Raw genomic sequence first — 16634 nt, 5'->3', positions numbered from 1 at the left:
AGGAGCCGCGGTCCAACGTGGGTGTCGACTCTGCAGTAGCGCTCTATACGCCCGTTCGAATCCCTGTGTTACCTCCGGCTTGGTCGGGTGTCCCTACAGACACAATTGGCCATGTCTGCGGGTGGGAAGCTGGATGTGGGTATGTGTCTTGGTCGCTGCACTAGCGCCTCCTCTAGTCGGTCGGGGCACCTGTTCAGAGGGGGAGGGGGAACTTGGGGGAATCGTCCTCCGGGTGAAACTCCTCACTGTCAGGTGAAAAGCAGCTGGCAACGCCACATGTATCGGAGGAGGCACGTGGCAGTCTGCAGCCCTCCCCGGATCGGCAGAGGGGGTGGTGCAGCGACCGGGACGGCTCAGAAAATAGGGTAATTGGCTAAGTCCAATTGGGGATAAAAAAAAACTGTAGTAGCGTCTATGGCCTGACCACTAACCAGCAGTAGGATCTGGGAGACAAGGGAGGGTGTTGGTGTTTATAAAGTAATATAGCGGCAGTCCTGACTGACCAATGCCAACTAGGTTGCTGCTGATACTCTCCTGCCATTTCCATTGAGTGATGCCAGGGTAGAACAGTGAATCTCCACGGGTTTCAAGCAAAAAAACAAAACAAAAAAAAGTGACGTTGCTTTCACACTTCAAGTAAGACTGAGTGGGAGCCCAGCAAACACGAAAGTTCAGAAATTTTGAGTGTTATATGTAGTAAGATATAAAAGGAAATGAGGTCTTACTCTTTCAGCAAAATATCCCGTTTCTACAGTAATTATGGCATGGGCTCCATAGTCCAGAAGCGTTCTCCTAAATAGGTATTGCTGCAGGTCTGGTCTAGTTACTCACAAGGGCACTGGCAATCTTCTTACAGGAAGAATGAACTGCAAGCCCGGTGTGAAGTCAGGATAGGATAAGCCTTTACTTTGTAGAGGGCATTGCAAACCTTAGAAGAAATAAAGTTATGTCAAACATTATTTTTGTGGATATTCAGTCCATTAATATTCATTGTGTATTTTTTTGGAAAAAGAAAAAAACTATGCTGTCAGTTACATGTACTGCAGACTGTTATTTTGTCCACCCCCTTGTACGGCTATCCATTTATCCAGTATAACCACCATTCTTTCTGACAGCGATGCAGAGCCCTAATCCCAGAGTATTTTGGCACAACTGCTTCCAGTTGCTGAGGTGGAAGTCTGGTTGAAGCATACAGATATGGAGGACAGATGTGGACTAAAATTACTCAAGACTGATGACCAAACAAAATTTTCTAATTTTTATTTTTCAGTTGAAACATGAACATATAAAAAGATACAAATAACTTGTTGAAAGCTTTAACAACAACACAGTTTTACAGTTACAACACATTAGCCACTTATACAGTACATTAAAAGAGCAGCTGCTCATTATTCAAGTGTCCCGCGAACAGGATTGGTTTCAACTCATTTCAGTGGATGGAACAACACAGATGTAACACATTTCAATGGTAATGAACAAGAATACCACTGACCATATTATATGGGAAACTTGTAAACGGACATCAGTGATGGTGCTTGGAGCTAATTTGATATGAAATGTATTGTTAACCATAACTTGGTGAAGTTTCCCAACTATTTTCATCGAAATGCAGCTTGGGGGGGGGGTGCTCTGGTGGCTCATCTGGTAAAGTGCGTACCACATAAAGTTGAGTCCTTGCCACAGCTGCCTGGGTTCGAATCCGGCCCAGGCCCTTCGCTGCATGTCATCCCCTCTCTCTCCTGCCTTTCTCAAAAACAGCCAATATAAGAGTAGGCATGTTAAGTGTAACTGTCATGAAGGACAGTGTACTCCAACCTCCCATAGAACGATATTCATAAAAGGAACATGTAGCCACAAATTATAAAAAAGTTTACCTTGAATAGGCCCTTACCTAAAGACTTGATCTCACCAACAGTGCAGTGTCAAGGACTGTATTCACCATCTTCACATCTTAACCAAAATTTTGATCTTAATGCGATTACTAAAATAACACGGGGTTTGTCAACATTTGAATTATGAAAGTTAACAATTAAGGTCATACTTGGAGTGGCAGTAATGCGGCAGATTAGTCCTGTATAAATCATTTTTAGGACATCTAGACCCCATCTACTTCTGTATGCTAATCCATCGCAGATGTCATAACTTGGGACATTCACTTAATACATTGAAAGGGATGTTTCAGAAATTCGAAAGTGTATTAATTCAATTCAATATAATTATAAAAATAATTATAGTGAATGTTAATAATGAAGATAATAGTTATGTAATGAACAACATCAGAGGCGAGCAGAAAATAATAGGCTTCAAAAATTCGAAACTATCCCTTTAAGTTGTTCATTTTTAAAGCTGCCATCTCTACTTAACTTCATCTTTTTGTATTGAATCAAATTAAGCGCTAAATTTAGATTACGGTGTGCGGGAAAAAGTGGTGTTCAGCTAATCTGCAAAGCAGGGAAACAGATCTCTCCGACATTAGAATAGTTTTTTACAGGTGGTCAGTGAATGACTTACAAAAAAACTGGACCGATTGGTAGGTATCTTAATGATAAGGTACCATCAAACCTCTGTGAGAGGCTAAATCTCAAGTCTTGTTCCTGGGCTGAAAAACCGAAAGAAGGCTATTTTGCAGGAATCTGAGCACATCAGTGTTTATGTTCAGTCACTGATTAAAGTATCTGTAGCAGGTCTACATTAGTTCAGAGATGAATTCCTGAAAACAATACCTGGTTCGGTCACATAGACTGGGGAGAATAGAATGCTGTGGTCTCTAATACATTTCCAGTATAGACACAGAATTCGGTGTGTGTTCAATTAGCAGTCTGAGGTCTGCTCAGAATCACAATAATACCTTTCAATAGTTGTCCATGTATACATTTATTGGTTCGACAGTCTTCAGCTTAGCACGCACACATCTTTTTTGGCTGTCTATGTCCATCTCACAGCCCCAGTGAAGCCTTTAGTAGAGATGCCATATCTTCAGGTATGCTCCCCTCATCACCTAAGAGAGAAAGGGTGTTTTACATACAAAAGAAAGAAAGCCATTTTATTTTGTCATTGTATTCTTACAACAAATTTGTTCTCTGCATTTAAACCATCTTATTGTATAGCAGCAGTGGGCAGCTGCAGCCCCAGGGGACCAACTCTAGTTCTTCTTTCCATTGTCTTGGTCAGGGACACAGATGGGAGTATTTACCCTAACATGCATGTCTTTTTGATGGTGGGAGGAAACTGGAGCACCAGGAGGAAACCTACGCAGACACAGGGAGAACATGCAAACTTCACAAAGAAAGGACTGGGACAGCCTGCAGTTCGAACCCAGGACCTTCTTGCTGTGAGACAACAGTGTTAACCATTGGGCTACCATGGAAATCATTCCAAGGGCTTTGGCCTCCGTGGAACTCAGATCAACCGACAAAGGCATTTTTAGCCCCACGTGTCAGGTAATATAGCTAACTAGCAGGTAAACCATGACTTGAATTATTCCTTTAAACTTAAGGTCTACTACCCTTGTATGGGTCTGAAAACTGTGGAGAATGTCAGCATTATAATCATGCACTCTATACAACACTGCTTATACAGGCTACTGTATTGAGCTGAACTGTAAAATTTGTGTAAGAAATCCTGGACAATTTTATGTCATAAACATCCTGTTGGGGAAAAAGAGTGAAGCAGCAGGAACTGGGATTCATCAGACCAGACAGTGTTTCTCCAATTACCCCTGTCCAATGTTTTCCTTTCTTAGCCCATTCGAACTGCAGTTTTTCTTTTTTTGTTTTGTCCTGAAAAAGGTGGAAATCTGTGAGGTTGTCAGCTACCATATCCCATTTTTGTTGAGCTGTGACAAGTTGTGCATTCTCTTAGGGATGTTTTGGAACCAATGTTGTACTGACCATAGACTGTATGTTGCTCTGCACAATTTCATGTCAGCCTCCTTTGACTCCTTATGTTAATTAGTTGTTTTTTGATAACTTGCCGATATTGGGTGGACATCTTTTGGCTGGCGGATCATTCCAAAGCCATATGGACTGAAGCTTGTGAAAACTTCAGCATTATTACAGTTTTTGACGCACCCTTCAAAAGTCGCTTGAACATTTTTATTGTCCATTCTAACTCCCATATAAATCAACGCCTGATTTTTTCAAGCCTAAAAATCTACCTTGTAACCTGTCTCTACCCCATCATTTACACTGACTAAATTGGATTCAACCCATGAAATTAACTAAAGATCATAATTTCCCCCAAATACACATGGTTAGGGCCGCCCCCCCAAGAGAAAGTGTCCCTAATCTTTTATACACTCAATACATATTTATTAGGAATGTCTTTTTTGACTGTGATGGACTGGAGGCTTGTCCAGGGTGTCTCCCCGCCTGCCGCCCAATGACTGCTGGGATAGGCTCCAGCATCCCTTCCACCCTAAGCAGCACAAGCGGTTTGGATAATGGATGGATGGATGTCTTTTTTGAGAATTGCTGACTCTTGGGACCCTATAAGTTAAATATTAAGTATGCCAATATAGTTCAGTATAATATATATCTATATATATAGATAGTTATATAGTATTCACTCATTAAAAAAAAATCTCTTTCTTGCGCGTTTACTTGAGCACTGGTTTTGCTCTTAGATACTTGTTTAGAGAGAAGATGCACTTATGACCTCTGATGACTAGTAGCTCTCCTGATTTCCTACGTTAAATGCACTTATTGTAAGTTGCTTTGGATAAAAGCGTCGGCTAACTGACTGTAATGTAATATATCTATATGTATATATATATACATTAGCAGCTGATGAGTGCGCGACGCACGAAACAAGCTTGTACTGATCTGTATTTTAAAAAAAAATTCCTACATCTATCTATATCTATATCAACAATGATGATATTCCGCTCCTCATTAGTCGAGCACTCAACACCATTGATGGTTTTGGAAAAAAACACTATATATATATATATATATATGTGTGTGTGTGTGTGTTTTGGCTGTCTGCTCTTTCGGCTGTGCTCCGGACCCACTCCATTAGATGATGTACATTAAGTACCCAACTGGATATTTAAAAAAACTGCAGCGGATTGTCAACAAGGCATCCAAAATCATAGGTAACCCACTCCCCTTAGTTGAATTGCTACATACTAACTGGACTGTAAAGCAAGCAAAGAAGATCATCTCCAACCCTTCACATCCTGCTCATCACCTCTTCCAGCTCCTTCCCTCAAGGGGGTGCTACAGGTCACTGTCCACTAAGACTAAACGCTTCACAAACAGTTTTTTTCCCCTAGCTATCAGGACTCTGAATTCCTCCCTATAGTCCCCTCCTCACACACCATTGGCACAAATACCACCATTCACCTAACTGTTATGCGTGATATGTTTATTTCTGTTATTGCGTAACTGTATTGTTTGTGATAATATGTGGAGTGTCTGTTGTTGTCCATGTATGTATTGTGCTGCAGAGTTTGTGTACCAAAAACAAATTCCACCAGCTTTGGTTGTGTGGCTAATAAAACAATCTAATCTAATTTCATTTTGTTATATTTTAAATGTATGCTTTTTCAACAGTGCCCCAGCCCTTTAAGTCCTTGCTTTTTCAAAACGAGCCCAAGTCCCTCCCCCATTGGTTGTAATGTTTCTGATGTTACTTTTCAAATGTTTTCTATCCTCCCATTGGTTGCTGTGCACCGTAACTAGAGGCGTGGCGTGAGGCAACATAGCATTTATTCGATTTTTGTTTTGTTTTGTTGTCATTTAGCCACCTTGGCAGTTGATGAGTGCGTGATGCACGAAACAGGCTTGTACTGCAATATATTAAAGATTTTTTCCCCTACATCTATCTGAATATTCCCCTCCTCGTTTGTTGAGCACTCTTACCAACACCATTGATGGTTTCTGGGAAAAACAACCCTATTTCTGCTCCTTATCCTGTTGAGCACTTTTGAAGCCACCACGGATCCAGTGAATTTTGGATATTCAACAAAGAACATACCAGTGCTCACACAGAAGAACTTCCTGAAACGCCTCATTGCAAAGACAGAAATTCACAAGAATGGTAAGATGGAGAGCATTCTTCTTTCTTAATCCAGCTAACTCACCAAAAGAAAAGCTAACCTATGGATTCAAATCATCTAAATCACCGCTGCCTATCCCAGAGCTGAAACCCTTTGATGAGAGTATGCTCAGAATCATTCAGAACATTAAATTTAAACACCCAAACAAAGCTTTCCAGAAGAAACTCCATAAAGACACACGAATGATAAAAGAGGATGATAAACTCTTCATTGCAGCTGACAAGACTACTAATTTTTTATAAGCTAGGGACCGATCAAAATGACCATCTTCTACATACACTATATGTACAAAGGTATTGGGACACACCTCTTAATCATTGAATTCAGGTGTTTCATTCAGACCCATTGCCACAGGTGTATAAAATCAAGCAGCTAGCCATGCAGTCTGCATTTACAAACATTTGTGAAAGAATGGGTCGTTCCGAAGAGCTCAGTGAATTCAAGCGTGGTACTGTCATGGGATGTCACCTTTGCAATAAGTCAGTTCATGAAATGTCTTCCCTGCTAGATATTCCACAGTCAACTGTAAGTGGTATTATTGAAAAGTGGAAGCATTTAGGAACAACAGCAAGTCAGCCATGTGGCAGACCACGTAAAGTCACACAGTGGGGTCAATGAGTGCCGAGGCGCATAATGTGTAAAAGTCACCAATGCTTTGTTGACTCAATAACTGAGTCCAATCTTCCTCTGGCATTAATATCAGCACAAAAACTGTGAGCCGGGAGCTTCATGGAATGGGTTTCCATGGCCGAGCAGCTGCATGCATACCTTACATCACCAAGCACAATACCAAGCGTCAGATGGAGTGGTGTAAAGCACACTGCCACTGGACTCTGAAGCAGTGGAAACGTGTTCTGTGGAGTGACGATTTACGCTTCTCCGTATGGCGGTCTGATGGACGAGTCTGGGTTTGGCGGATGCCAGGAGAACATTACCTGCCTGACTGCATTGTGCTAACTGTAAAGTTCGGTGGAGGAGGGATAATGGTATGGGGTTGTTTTTCAGGGGTTGGGCTAGGCCCCTTAGTTATAGTGAAGGGAAATCTTAATGCTTCAGCATACCAAGACATTTTGGACAATTCTATGCTTCCAGCTTTGTGGGAACAGTTTGGGGAGAGCCCTTTTCTGTTCCAGCATGGTTGGCAGGTGTGGAAGAACTTGACTGGCCTGCACAGAGCCCTGACTTCAACCCCATCGAACACCTTTGGGATGAACTAGAATGGAGATTGCAAGCCAGGTCTTCTCATCCAACATCCGTGCCTGCCTGACCTCACAAATGCTCTTCTGGCTGAACGGGCAAAAATTACCCCAGACACACTCCAAACTCTTGTGGAAAGCCTTCCCAGAAGAGTGGAAGCTGTTACAGCTGCAAAGGGGGAACCAACTCCATATTAATGTCCATGGATTTAGAATGGGATGTCATAAAAGCTCCTGGAGGTGTAATCACCAGGTGTCCCAATACTTTTGTAAATATAGTGTAGCAACGTCACCAATCGTACAAGAAGGCTGCGAAGTCCGCCAAAAGAGACATCACTTTAAAGGACAAAAAAATTGCATCGGATCTGAAATTGGACGACCGCATTGATGTCACAGCCCGGAAGCAAGCCTTTATTACCCTGAAAGACCACAAACCAAAATATAGGCTTATCAACCCCACCAAACCTGAAACAGGTAAGCTAAGCAAAAAGATTATCGAAAATATAAATAGGAAGATTCTGAAGGGGGTTCCTTTAAATCAGTGGAAGAACACTGACCAAGTATTAGAATGGTTTAGGGGCATAGATGACAAGAGCAGACATACGTTTATATGCTTTGATATTTGCGAGTTTTACCCATCCACAACTAAAGAGCTACTACACAAAGCTATTGAGTTTGCCTCAACATGCACCACAATATCTGACCAAGACAGAGACATAATAACCCACACCAAAGAATCAATTTTATACCACAAGGGAAACCCATGGCAAAAGCAAGGTAGCAGCAAATTCGACGTGACCTCTGACGAGGTTGAGGACCTCGTCAGAGGAGCAAGGTGGCATAGAGTGGGACGTGGAGAGGTGAGGGAGGGTGCAGAGGGCGGGCTAGTGCGAGGAGCGCTAACCGGGTGGTGAGAAAAGGAGGATCTGATGTCACTTACCTTCTTGTCAAATAAGTTAGCGAATTCATCAGGGAGAAGGGAGGAAGTAGGAGGGGGAGGTGGGGGTTGAAGAAGTGTAGAGAAGGCTTCAAAGAGTTTTTTAGGATTCGAGGCAGAGGATAGGATTTTAGAGCGATAGAAGGCAGCTTTAGCAGCAGCAAGGGAGGAGGAGAAAGTGGAAAGAAGAGATTGGAAGTTGAGAAGGTCCTCTGGGAGTTTGGCTTTTCTCCATTTGCGCTTTGCCACTCTTAGGCTCTGTCTGTCAGTATGTAGTGAGTCGGACAGACAAAGGGCAGGTGGAGTTGGGCGTGCAGGCCTGGAGGTGAGGGGACAGAGATTGTCCAGAGAAGAGGAGAGGGTAGAGAGCAGTGTCAGTGGGTAGGAGAGAGAAAGATTCCGGTGTAGGGAGGATAGAGGCAACAGAGGAAGAAAGATCAGGGGCGGCGACAGAGCAGCAGTGTCTATGGGTGGAAACCATGTGGGTAGGGGGAGAGGCTGAGGAGGGAGAAGAGAGGAAGAGAGAGTAGGATATGAAATAGTGGTCAGAGAGCTGGAGGGGAGTAACAGAGAGATTGGAAATAGGACAGTGTCTAGTAAAGATAAGGTCCAGCTAGTTGCCGGCCTTGTGGGTAGGAGGAGAGAGGGTGAGAGGTGAAGGTCAAAGGAGAGGAAAGAGAAAAGACGATCTAGCTTGTTAGTGTGGATGTTGAAGTCACCGAGAAGGATAAGTGCAGAGTCATCAACAGGGAAGTGCGAGACAAGTGTGTCAGGCTCCTCCAGAAACTCACCAAGGGGGCCTGGTGGGCAGTACACAACCACAATGGTGAGTTTGACTGGATAAGAGACAGTAACAGCATGAAATTCAAAAGAGGGCGGAGACAATTGTAGAATGGAAACAGAGTATTTCCATTTCGGGCAGATTAGCAGGCCAGTACCACCACCGTACCTCCCAGCTCTGGGAGTGTGAGAAAAAGAGTACACATCTGACAGAGCTGCGGATGTGGTAGTGTTTTCTGGCATGATCCAGGTCTCATTTAGAGCTAGAAAGTTGAGGGAGAGCAAGGATGCATAGCCTGAGGTAAACTCAGCTTTCGGCACCGCAGACTGGCAATTCCAGAAATCTCCCATCACCACTTGCTCACCGTAAGTAGAGAGAGTGGGATAGATGAGATTGGTAGGGTCACAGCGCCTAGGAGTGACCCAACATCTATGCCAGCCCCGGGAAGAGGGAAGGATAGGAATGCGAAGGAAACACAGTCTATACTAGGTACACAAAATACAGATGACTGACCAGATCTAAAGAGAGCAGTCCTTGCTTGACTCAGTCTTGGCTTGAAAAAGTTGCACTTTCCTTTGTTCACTCTAGCTTTCGTTCAACCTAGACCTGTTTGCCCTCGGCTTGTTTGCCTGATGCTTGTAGCAGAAGTGATTTAAAGAACACTCAGTACGTTTACATGCACGGTTTAGTAGCGCTATGGTTACAGCTCGATTAGTTCATTAGTCTGACTACTGACTTTGGTCCCAGTATACATGCGCGGGAGGGAAATCGATTTACTGAGGGAGTCATGTGGGCTCTGCTACGATAGGTGGCGATATGCACTCTTTCAGCTTGTTTGTATTGTGCCATTACCGGTTGACCTATTACGTCACACACGCAGAGCACAACAATCATCGTAGTGAACTAGGAAGTCCTTTTAAACCCTGTCTCGACCATCTGCTCGGCTATGTTTTTGAATAAGTCGCCATTTCTTGTCTTCCTCCCGTCCATGTATTATAAAATGTTCAGCTCTTTCAACTGAGTAAGCATATACTCCGTCTCTTCATCCGTCCAAAAATGAGCTCTCGATGTTTTTGCCATGTTTGCAGTTACTGGCTTCCTCTTCTTGTGTCCCCCTCTTCTTCTGTTTACGCTGTTCGACTTCCGGGTCAAACTTGGCGCGTGGAAAGTTAGCGCGTGCGCAGATCGCCTCGACCAGCTCCAGTCCAACTAAGGTGTATACAAGCAGAAGTAAATCGACTTCCAATCGCATTATCTGGGTGTGTTAGTCCGACTATTACAACTTCGATTTCAGTCGAGCTAATATGTTTACATGCATTTTAAAAGTCCGGGTTTAGTCGGACTAACACAATAATTCGATTTTTTAAGTGTCATGTAAACGTACTGACAGATTGCTAACTGTCTGCCAGGAGTGCTGGCCACACCCTGGCCACTTAACACCCAATTGGCCAAATAGCTAAACTGAAACTAGGCCTATTACCCAGAAACTGGTCACTTATGTAAAGCTCTATCAAACCTCACACAAAACTATTAAAACTGCAAACAGCAAGCTACCAAGGAATATATTTATAATCTAAAAGGATAACTAAGTCAAAACAGCTGGGCAACAAGAAATATTTAAGGACACACTAGGTGATAACAGCTACAGCTAGAATAAGATCCCACTAGGAACCAGCAGCAGACCTTTTGAGAAAAGCACTAATACTCAAGCAGCTGGAATAAGACTAATGGCAACTTGTTAAGCAAGAAAGATGATACCTACTCTATTCTAGATGAACCAACAATTCTGAATCACTCCAGAAGTTAAAATGCACAGATATATCAAAACAGCAGTCACTTATATCAAAACAGAAGTCAGATATAGCAAAACAACAGTCAGTTATAGCAAAACAGCAGTCAGTTATATCAAAACAGCAGCCAGTTATAGCAAAACAGCAGTCAGATATAGCAAAACAGCAGTCAGTTATAACAAAACAGCAGTCAGATACAGCAAAACAGCAGTCAGTTATACCAAAGCAGCAGTCAGTTATATCAAAACAGCAGTCAGTTATAGCAAAACAGTAGTCAGTTATATCAAAGCAGCAGTCAAGATATATCAAAACAGCAGTCGGTTACAGCAAAACAGCAGTCAACATGATTTGTAGTGACAGTTTGCGAGCACGTAATTATGCATGAAACAGTTTGGGTGTGCTCGTGTATGAGATGGTGTTCTGCATCTCCTTACCCCCCTCACTGGCAGTCATATCCTGCTCCAGTTTGAGTTTCTTCTGTCCCAGTCGCAACATAGAGTCCTCTATAGTGTCCTTACTGATTAGTTTAATCACCTGCACTGTCCTGATACACATGTGCAGGCGCGCGCGCACACACACACACACACACAAAAAGGTAATTAGTCACAGTGCCTTACAACACTCAACACTCTCTTTTGCCACTTTTCTTTTTAAAACAGGATTTTACACAAAAGATATTTACTCTTTGTAAGCTTTTATGAGTTAAATCTTTAGTTTGGATCTAACCTTACTATGTGCCTCCCTGCACTTGTCATTTACATGTGGATATAAATGAATTGTTAAATGCAGCAGGTGTTGTCCATTCTTACTTAGTCTGGCCAAGACGGTGACATCTGTCCTCAGCCTGTTTGTCGTTATAAGGGTTACAGTCGATGTCATGTAGAATGACGACATTAGCCGAGGTGAGATTGATGCCCAGGCCTCCAGCTCGTGTTGACAACATGAACACAAAGATGTCACAGTCCGTATTGAACTCATCAATCAGCACAATCCTGTAGGAAAGAAAGAGTTTCCTGAGCCATAGATGTGACATTCTAATGTAAACTGGAAGCTAGAAGACAAAGGCGTTGAAGGCCTCTTCTGAATTTGCAGATCAACCTGACGTCCTAGACAGAGTTGGACAATGCACATGCTCCCACTGGCCTTGGACTGAGCTTTCTCGCTCGTGTTTCTACCCTCTACTCTAAAGTCAGAATAAAATTACCAAGGAGGACTGGACAATTTACTGTCCTTTAAAAGGAATAGAAGAAAATCCTGGACTTTGAATATGGACAGAAAAAAGAAAGAAAGAAAAAAAAAAATAGAGCTTGGTCCCAGTCTGAGACACTGGATCTTTTGCTGAGCTAGATGGAAAAATATTTTCACATTTTTGATTGCATGAATTAAAATCCCAAGAATCTCAATTATCACATCCTTTTTCCTCCACAAATGTACCATAATTTTTCCAACAGCCAATTTGAGGGTTGAACTAACCTATCTAAACAGTTACACTGAGCAGCAAAGCAGAAAGGGACAGAACATCAGAGTCGATTGAGGGTTGGGCCAGGCAATATTGACAAAATCAAATATCACAATATTTTTGACTGAATAACTCCATATTGATAATGTGACAATGTTTTGGGAATGATGACTGGCACTTTCATAAGATACCTATATACAAAAAAATATTGAGAAATGATCATTAGTAATGTGGATATGATGACCAAGCAGGTAGAGGCATTCATTTTTTGTTTTTTGATTTTCTCCCCAATTGTACTTGGCCAATTACCCTATTTTCCGAGCCATCCCAGTCGCTGCTCCACCCCCTCTGCTGATCCAGGGAGGGTTGCAGAGTACCACACGTCTCCTCTGATACATGTGGAGTCGCCAGCCACTTGTTTTCACCTGACAGTGAGGGGTTTCACCAGGGGGATGTAGCGCCTGGGAGGATCATGCTCTTCCCCCAGCGCCCCCCCCCCGAACAGGTGCCGCGACCAACCAGAGGAGGCGCTAGAGCAGCGACCAGGACACACCCACATCCGGATTCCCACCCGCAGACAACGCCATTTGTGTTTGTAGGGATGCCCGACCAAGTCAGAAGTAACACGGGGATTCGAACTGGCAATACCCATGTTGGTAGGCAATGGAATAGCCCACTACGCTACCCGGATGCCCAGGTAGAGGCATTCATTGCTGATTTCACTCAGTTAAGACAGTCTAATAAGTTCAGAAAATTGTATCACTTTGCTGTAATGAAGCCTTTTAGGACCAAGAACGACAACAACATTTTAAGTTGTATCACATTATTACATAACTAGAATCCCACTTCATATCTAGTCTCATATCGCGATATTCGAGCTCAGCTCTAAATGAGCGTTTTCAAAGTTGTCCATTTACAACAAAGAAAACAGAAATATTCGTAACAGTTTCCTTACTATTTCATGCAGTTAACAACAGTGAATCATAATCAAAGGTGTAGGATCTATTGTTACAATCCTGAAAACAGTTTTTGTTAACTGTTACCTATGATGATAATTGCACCGTTTGACCACTCATTCTCAATGAAAGAATGGACAGTGCTGTTGCCTCAGCACTCTCCTGGCTGCTAAATAAAACGTTTTAGCTTTTGTTGTCGTACTATGTTGGGAAAGGTCAGGGAAAGTTAGTAACACTAAAATGGGCATTTACAAAAGCAAGATTTGGAAATTTGTGGATTAGCTACTTTATTAAATACACCAAATATAGAAAAGTATCAAAACAGACATTTGTTTGTATGCATAACCTCAGGATTGACTTTAATGAATTTGAAATAAATGTTTGGCTAACCTTATATAAAATGTAATTTCAAAGTATGTCAATTCTAAACAATTTCGACCTGCTGGTCACCAGTTTAACTGAACTGACTTCAATTTCTGTCACTTTTGACTCCTATGTGATTTGTGCCGCTTCGTGTTAGGTTTAATTGCACTGAACACCCGACCACTTTTACCTGTCGGCTATAGGCGTGGATCCATCCAGTCTGACATAGCGATGCTTGAGGTGTTTCAGCAGTATCTCCACGATGTCCAGCATCATGGTGAACTGACTGAATAACACCACTCTGTCCCCCTGGAGAGCCAAAGTTATATATGCTGACAAAATGGTGGAAACATGTACATTAGCAAGACAGACAGGATGGTATGAGATAGTCCACCGATAGTCAGATGAGAAAGTCCAGCATAGTAATGTTTGGAAATAGCTGTGAGTACAACCTTCCTGTCCTGAGCAAAAATGTTTTGAACAGAGTAAGCTCTGCACATTCAAAAATTTAATGTCACACACTCAGATTTCAGTTTTCATTACTGATTTTGTAGATTACTGGAATATCTGCAATACTGAGCCAATTTATGTTATTCATTATGGGTGCTGTAGTATAACAGTTCTATTGTTATGATCCTCATTTTGAATTTAAATGTGGATCCATGAATAAAGTACAAAGTTTTCCCTCAATGTAAAAAAAAAAAGTCTCTTGCCTTGTTTTTAAGTGAGGCCAACAGTTCTGTGAGCTGGTGGAACTTCCCAGAGTCCAGCAGCAGATGGTTTTCAAGCTGGTAGGCGCTGATGGAGGAGTACTGCTGGCACAGACGATGCAGCTCAAAGTCGGACATCAACTCCATGTCCTCCTGGATTAAAGCAGCATCTGCATCAAAGTGACTAGGCTCCTGGGGAAAGAGAGAAGAGGAATGGGGATAAAAATGATCATAAAGGCAAGCACGTAAATGGCAAAGAAACCTTAAGAGAATAGATGAGGCATGGTGGGGTGAGGTTTATAATAGTAATGCATTTTACAAAACACAGTTAAAAACAACTAGCACTGTATCAGACGACATAAAATCAAACAAAGCAGGGGTATACAATGATAAGTTAATACAATAGATAGATATAAAATCAATCATCTTCTGTGCAAAACTCAATGTGGGTGTAACCATTATAGGCAGGATCAGACTGAATATGCCAGTTTGAAAAAGTGTGTTTTGAGATGGGATTTGAAGGTGGAAAGAGAGTCAATATTGTGAATGTCTTGTGGGAGGAGAGTTCCAGAGGTGGGGGGCAGAACAACTGAAGGCTCTAGACCCCATGATAGTCAAGTGGACAGATGGTGTAGTGAGTTGGAAGGGGCATTAGATGAATGATGAAACGTTTTTCTCTCAATAAACTTTGTTTCCAGATGAACTGATTCAACTTTCTGTGATTTTCTTACCTGGATTATTGAGCATGCATAAAGACAGATGGGGTTATCTATTTCCCCTTATCAAAGGAAATGAAAAATCCTTAAGTGTGTGCGCAAAAACATGTTTCATGTCTATGCGTGAATGGGCATGTGTGAATTTAAGTATGTATCTTAGCTATTCCCTAATCAAAGACAATTTTCACCAAGGTTCAGAATTTCTAGATGGGCTTTACTGGAAAGTGAGAGGAATGATCTAAGAGACATAAATTGGGAGATGAATTTCACCCACAGTGGATAACAAACACGCTACAGACAAAAAAAAAAAAAAAACAAAAAAAAAAAAGAAAAACAAAAAAAAGTTGGTTCTCTCTGAAGTCATACTGACCTTGAGCATAAGTTTACTCATGGCTTTGAGTTTGTCCGTGGTGTAATACTGTCTATGAAGCAGAGGGTGGTTCGCCATTTTCCTTAACTGCATCATCACATTACATAACTCTTTCTCTGCAGGGGAGAGATGGATACATAGATGGACAGAGATATAAAGATAGCTGAGTTCAAGGGATTTTACACACACACACACACACACACACACACACACACACACACACACACACACACATTGTGATTACATAAATATAGCAAATATAAGTACAATGCAGTAGTAAAAGCCTTACTCTCTCCATTGTTGGAATGTTTAAGTTTCTTGAAAAGGTTCTGGTAGAGAGCCTGCTGTTTTTCACTCATCGAGCAGAACACCAGTTTTTCTTCTTTGGCTGGCAACTGCTGAAGGACCTGGAAAAGAGAAAACCCACCAGCTATTTAATGAACTGTTTCAAATTTTTCATTTAAAAAAAAGTTTACAGACTCTTTATCACACTTGTTTTTAATTTGCTTTTTTAAATACATTCAGTTGTATTTTAGCAACCTTGCCTCATGTATTATTTAATATTGAGTGACTGAGGCCTGTGTAGGATTTATTTAGGAAGTGAGATCCTACACAAATCATTACAGATGTGATGACAATCTTTACTACCAGACCTCTTTGAAACATGTCTTGCATTCTTTAGCAGCACTGTTTCTAAGTGTATTACAAGATATGATAAACACTGCTCACCTCACTCTTAAGTCTTCTAAGGATAAACGGTTTCATGATGAGTTTTGCCTGTGTGATGCGGTCCCTCTCAAAAGAGCTTTTCTCCTCATGGGATTTCTATTAGGGGAAAACATTCCAAATCATTAATATGCCAGCCCTCTTAAAAGCATCTGAAACTGTTAAAGTACCCCTCCACTCAAAAAATATATATAAAAAAAAAAAACTTTCCCCTAAAATGTCTGGCCTTGACTATACTGGCTTGTATCTGTGCAATGTTTGTCACTAGAGCGGTGTTTTCACATTCCACTACTGGAGGAGGAGCTGTCCATACACTTCCCTAAAATCTGATTCAAACTTTTCCTGGGTAAGCTAGACTTGGTACATCACAAATCTGAAAGCAAATTGCTGTCTAATATGCAAATGCAGGGCGGGCAAAGAAACCTTAAACCTCCTGTGCAGAGCACACTTGTCAGTGCAAAGAACGAGTTTGCATTAGCACAGTGAACGTTTTGACAGCAAACATGGTAGTGTGCAGTTTTTGGATGTAAAACGGATGCTTGGAGCATCCTTCTACTATCTTCCAAAAA

At 41.8% G+C, this 16634-nt stretch overlaps 1 protein-coding gene across 1 annotated transcript in view; it reads right to left on the bottom strand.

The window, feature by feature from the left end:
• Positions 1–1334: 1334 nt before the first annotated feature.
• smarcad1a (SWI/SNF-related, matrix-associated actin-dependent regulator of chromatin, subfamily a, containing DEAD/H box 1 a) overlaps positions 1335–16634 on the bottom strand; it is a 38803-nt gene continuing 23503 nt past the window's right edge. Inside the window, exons 16-23 of the mRNA XM_056284420.1 lie at positions 16069–16164; positions 15629–15746; positions 15340–15455; positions 14257–14445; positions 13734–13852; positions 11575–11757; positions 11200–11309; positions 1335–2998 (exon numbers count right to left, since the gene is read on the bottom strand). Coding sequence (XP_056140395.1) covers positions 2937–2998; positions 11200–11309; positions 11575–11757; positions 13734–13852; positions 14257–14445; positions 15340–15455; positions 15629–15746; positions 16069–16164 — 993 coding nt within the window. The 3' untranslated portion in view covers positions 1335–2936. The remainder of the gene's footprint in view (positions 2999–11199; positions 11310–11574; positions 11758–13733; positions 13853–14256; positions 14446–15339; positions 15456–15628; positions 15747–16068; positions 16165–16634) is intronic.

This window comes from Lampris incognitus, chromosome 1 (genome assembly GCF_029633865.1).
Source record: "Lampris incognitus isolate fLamInc1 chromosome 1, fLamInc1.hap2, whole genome shotgun sequence".
Classification (NCBI taxonomy): domain Eukaryota; kingdom Metazoa; phylum Chordata; class Actinopteri; order Lampriformes; family Lampridae; genus Lampris; species Lampris incognitus.
This window is presented reverse-complemented; position numbering and strand designations above follow the sequence as displayed.